This window comes from Coffea eugenioides, chromosome 11, assembly GCF_003713205.1.
Source record: "Coffea eugenioides isolate CCC68of chromosome 11, Ceug_1.0, whole genome shotgun sequence".
Lineage (NCBI taxonomy): Eukaryota > Viridiplantae > Streptophyta > Magnoliopsida > Gentianales > Rubiaceae > Coffea > Coffea eugenioides.
Genome location: NC_040045.1, coordinates 7,881,902 through 7,886,959, shown reverse-complemented (window position 1 = coordinate 7,886,959; position 5,058 = coordinate 7,881,902). Strand labels below are relative to the sequence as shown.

General features: G+C 37.0%; 1 protein-coding gene across 1 annotated transcript; it reads right to left on the bottom strand.

Moving 5' to 3' along the window:
* Positions 1 to 2,050: 2,050 nt before the first annotated feature.
* On the bottom strand, positions 2,051 to 2,425 carry LOC113751909 (purine permease 1-like). Its single transcript, XM_027296054.1, has one exon. It carries the CDS (start codon positions 2,423 to 2,425, stop codon positions 2,051 to 2,053), a length of 375 nt encoding a protein of 124 aa, XP_027151855.1.
* Between the last annotated feature and the right edge of the window lie 2,633 nt (positions 2,426 to 5,058).

The following is a 5,058-nucleotide window of genomic DNA, read 5'->3' as shown; positions in this document are numbered from 1 at the left end:
GATTTGAAACTATAAGGAACTTTTCCATAGGTTAGTTTAACCACAGGAACCTTTTTTTTGTATTTCACCCATGGAGAAGACGTCCAATTGTGCTTGATTCTAGAATATTGTAAGAAAAATCTGTATATATTTTGGGTAACAAATCATAATATGAGAAACATTTCGATGCATTCGACTGACATGAATATGGGATATATTGAATTTAGGCTTAGCGAGCATAGAGATTAATAAAAATTCTTGAAAATGGTGAACTTGTAGGACACAAATTAATTATACTTCAAAAATCAAACCCTCCCAAATAGAAGACATGAAGACATGAAAAGGTGGTCGTGGTTGATTATAATTGAGGTATTAATTTTTATCAATGAAATGCCATTCTACTGCTAAGTGTGCTAATAGTTTGAGGCCATGAATGCAAACATACACACATAAATCTATGGTGCATAGCCCTAGTAACACTGTTTTTTTTTTTTTTTTTTTTTTTTTAAATATCCTCTGTAACACTTACTCTGAGATGTACTCTTAAATAGCCCTAGTGATTTTTGTCCTTTTTTTGGGTAATAGCATTAAAAAGAGCCAATAAAGATCCTAATCAAACTCCTAACTGCATTCAGCTTCCTAACAATGGCTCATAAGCACATAATCCAATTTATCTTTATGTTTTAAGCATCAAAGCCACCTCCATCTTTCACAAATAGGAGAAAGACTTTCTACTAATACTAAGTTCAAAATAGCGGGAAGATTTTATAGCCTTTTAAATTCCTTTCCTTTTTCCCTCTTCAACTTTTCATGAGGAAAGAGGAAATCCTCACCCAGAAAGGGAAAAAAAAGAATCAAGAAATAAAGAAGGAAGCAGAAAGTTAATAAACAAGACAAATTTTCTTCTTTTCTGGATAGCAATGTCGAGAATTCTCACTATTACCTACAAATCTTCTAAAATTATGAAACAGTAATGTGTATAATGTATAGGCTGTCAATTTGAAGCTTGTCAAGTATATACGAAGCACTTAAGCAGGAACGTTAAAACACTACAGGAACATGTTTCCTTAAGAGAAAGAAACAAGAAGATGGAGGAATTCCATAAGACACTGTTCACTTCAAGCAAAGAAAACAATAATTTAGGCTTACGACTCACTTATTTGCAGCAAACCTACCAACATTGTTGCTCATTGTAACCCATTTTGTAGGAACTGACTATGAAATCTAATTCAGTTCGATTTAAGTAGTGGCGTTTGAGGTGAGGTCAGGAAGCAAACTTGATTTCTGCTCCTCTTGTTTTTACTATCTTATCTGTCAAGAAGGCAAGTTATATTAAGTGAAAGCCATAGTGAAGGAGAAAGTTCCAGACTAAATTTGTATGATGTTCCAAAGATTTTCCAAATGATATGATACTATGCTGGAATTAATATTTATAAAAGGACTCGGATGCATTATTGTGAAATACATTTGAGGTAGGGTACCCCCTCTCCCTGTGACTAATAATCCATACATCATGTGCTATCCATATCTAGAAAAGCATACAAGATCTAATATTGGTGATATATACTAATACAATCAAGATGACAAAGTCAAAAGCATGCCACTATAATGTTAACTTTTTTATTTTTTGTTCAAGTTGTGAAACTCTAGTAGAAATGAAATTACGTTGTTGCTAACAGGGAAGACTAGACAAGTACATCATAACCATAGAGTACTCATCACTGAAGATTCAAAACACTGAACAATTGAGCTTTGAATCGGTAAAGTTGTATATTTCTTTATAGGGCAAATTATCCAATTGGCCCTTGAACTCTTTGTCTAGGTAAAACTAAGCCCCTCATCTATTTTTTGCTGACTTTAAGCCCTCGAACTTGTAAAATTGGGCACCCGTGACCCTTTTAGCCAGTTTCTCCGGTTTTACAACCGGAAGGCCAATTCACACGAATGCCATTGCCCTTCTTCAAAGGGCATTTTTGTCCACATCTTCTAAGCAAAAAGGGAACAACTCCTCGTCCTTCCCTCTGCAAAACCCTCGCCGCCGCCGCTTTCTCAACCTGACCCTCATCCGATTTTAACCTTGCTTTGTCTTGAGATACATCAGCTCCGCCACCGGCAAAATCAAGCCGTACAAAGCCGCGGCTGCAAGCGTCATGAGGAACCCCAAAACATACATCTTGGTGGACTCATCCTTGGGCTGGTCACTACTGGTGTGCATAGCCAGAACCCTAGCTCCCACGGCTAGCAAAACAATGGCGTTGACTGAATATGCAGTAAACTTCTGCTGGACAAGAAGGAAAGCAAAGACAACAGTGAAAGCAAGCTGTGAAGCAATGATGATGGAAGAGGTCGAAACAGGGAGCCGAGCCATTCCGTAGGTGTACAAGTAGTCGCCTATGCTGGTCAGGAGGCCGATGGCGGCGGCGGCAATGAATAGAGGATATTTCATCAATACTAGCTTGGTGTTTGGCCTTTCAATTTTGCGGCCATGGAAATAGGAGATGAGTAGTGGGATGGCAATAATAGGAAATCCTACGGTTTGTAACCAACCGAAAGCCAGATTCTTTTGCCTCTTTTGACAAAGTAGAAACGCATGATTATAGAGTGATTAGACCAGTCTTTTGTCCTCTTGATTAGTTTATAAATTTTTTCTCCCAGCAAACTAGATTGCGTCAGAAAAACAGCTCAATTGAACTAGTTCAAGGTCAATGCATACAAAAAGAAAAAAGGAAAGAAGAACCGATTGGAAACACCTAAGAAGACCCTCAGGCTTAGAAGGGAGCCAAGTACTCCTCAAGGCTTCTCGGGCGATCTGACGAGGAAAACCCCGTCTGAATTCCGACGAACCCAAGAAGCTTCCGCCGCTCCGTGCCAGTGGCATTTCCGATGCCAGAGTCTCCTCCTCCGAGTCGCCAAGTGCTGGAAAGAGAATAGAAGGCTCTGAAAGTGTCCTGAATGTGACCACAACGGAAGATAGGAGCGGGCCTGGGGTGAAGGAAGGCGAGGAGAAAGAAGCTGATTCCGGCAACGCCGATGAGGAAGTAGAGAGCTGAAATTACGGTAATGGGTAGGGGAGTCCGAGGTCGGGATGGGATTTGAAGTGGTGAAATTACGACTTGGCCGGAAGTGATGAATTTTTCTGCTTCGATCTGTTGAAAGTTGAAACTTGCCAAAGCTGCGACAAAAATGCCCTTTGAAGAAGTACAATAACATTCGTGTGAATTGGCCTTCCGGTTGCAAAATCGGAGAAACTGGCTAAAAGGGTCACAAGTGCCCAATTTTACAAGTTCGAGGGCTTAAAGTCAGTAAAAAATAGATGAAGGGCTTATTTTTACCTAGACAAAGAGTTCAAGGGCCAATTGAATAATTTGCCCTTCTTTATACGTCCAAGATAAGTTTGAAAATGTGAATGCTACTTAACGAAAAGAAGAGAGAGACTATCTGATTAGGAAAAGGAAAAGAGGTTGCATAAAAGCAGAGAAAGAGGTACCTTACTAACATCAATGATCAACAAATAGACGTGTGAAATCTTGGGAATATACAAGCTTTCAACGCCGCTTACTTGGGCTCAAATATATCATCAATCTGCTCTAACGTAAAACTTAGCATTGTAAAAAGCACAAGCAGCTTTCAAGAAAACTAATCTACAATAGGGTAGTTCATCAATGCTAATGTTTTGTACGGGAGCTTATTATACCCCTGTCAGTATCTAGTAGCACAGACAAGAATGCATGCTACAATAGAACTAATGTTATGAAACAAATACTCCCTCTGTACTATTTTGATAGTCCGTTTTTCTTTTTCGTCTGTCCCAAATTGTAGTCCACTTTTCAATTAAAGAACGTAGTTGTCTATTAATTTCTCTAAAATATCGTTATTCAATGTAGGTTGTTAATACTATAAACTACCTTATAAATTGTTATTGAATAGAACCTACCCCATGTAAAATGAGGATTGACTCTTTCTTAACTATCAATTCAAATTCCCATAAACCATCAATTCAAGTTTCCATGAATAATTAATATAAAATTGTACTCTATTTAATGTAAAGGTATTTTAGAAAAATAATAATTTAAATTTTTTTTTCCAATAAAGTTAATTATTTTTTCTTAAACTGTATGAAAAAAAAACTAGAACTATCAAAATGGAACAGAGGAAGTACCATTTAAGGAAAAGCAGACATAATCAATGCATGCCAATTCGATTCATCTACAGTGTAACGTGTATGTTTGTGCACTGCTACTGAAGAGTAGCATTTATGAACCTAAATGTTACTCTACACATCTTCCAAGCACCCAGCTTGACCAACTCTAATTAGTGTGGTACCTTTGTATGCCACTTTTACCCTTCATAAATTGAAAAGGAAAATGTCAACAAGAAAATAGATGAAGGCTTATGTCTCTGTTCATTTCCAAATATACCCACAAATGAATTTCATTGAACTGCACAAATACTTTTCAATATAGGAACATTCACAACCTTTTAACTTCCATTTCGACATGAAACATAAGTTCAAGCAAGAACACTTTTCACAAACTCATCCCTCATCTTCCATAGGAAGTTCACTATCTAATTACACGACCTGCAATCTAACAATCTCCTGAAACACCCAGTAAACATCCACAAATTTTAAGATTAAAGCACATGTTTTCATTTGAATCCAAGTAATTGAAGCTTAAATCTCTTAAAGTAACTGCTAAAAGATCAAATATTGCCTTTAATGAGTGAAATGAACACTATAATCTACCAGATCAAATCTCCACAATTTAAAAGAAAAAATAATTTTGTTGAAAAAGGAAGATCCTCCTTCTCCCATTCCACAACCATAAACATCTGCAAAATCATGAGCAGTATGAAGGCCAATTATCAAATATTTACTAGAAAAAGCTGTCTGCAAGCGAAAAGAAACTCTTATAATGAAATAGAAAAAACAATTATATATCAGTTGAAGAAAGCTTACAAAATACTTTTACCATTGAAGAACTTGATGATCAGAGAAAGGTGAGTCTGGCACAGACTTTAACAATAGCCTATGGATCCAAATTCAGTTCTAATTCTGAGAAAACCTATGGATGTATGCCA

Bases quoted from the DNA above. Each gene is read 5' to 3' on its own strand.
- LOC113751909 (XM_027296054.1), bottom strand. From the start codon at position 2,425: ATGAAATATCCTCTATTCATTGCCGCCGCCGCCATCGGCCTCCTGACC.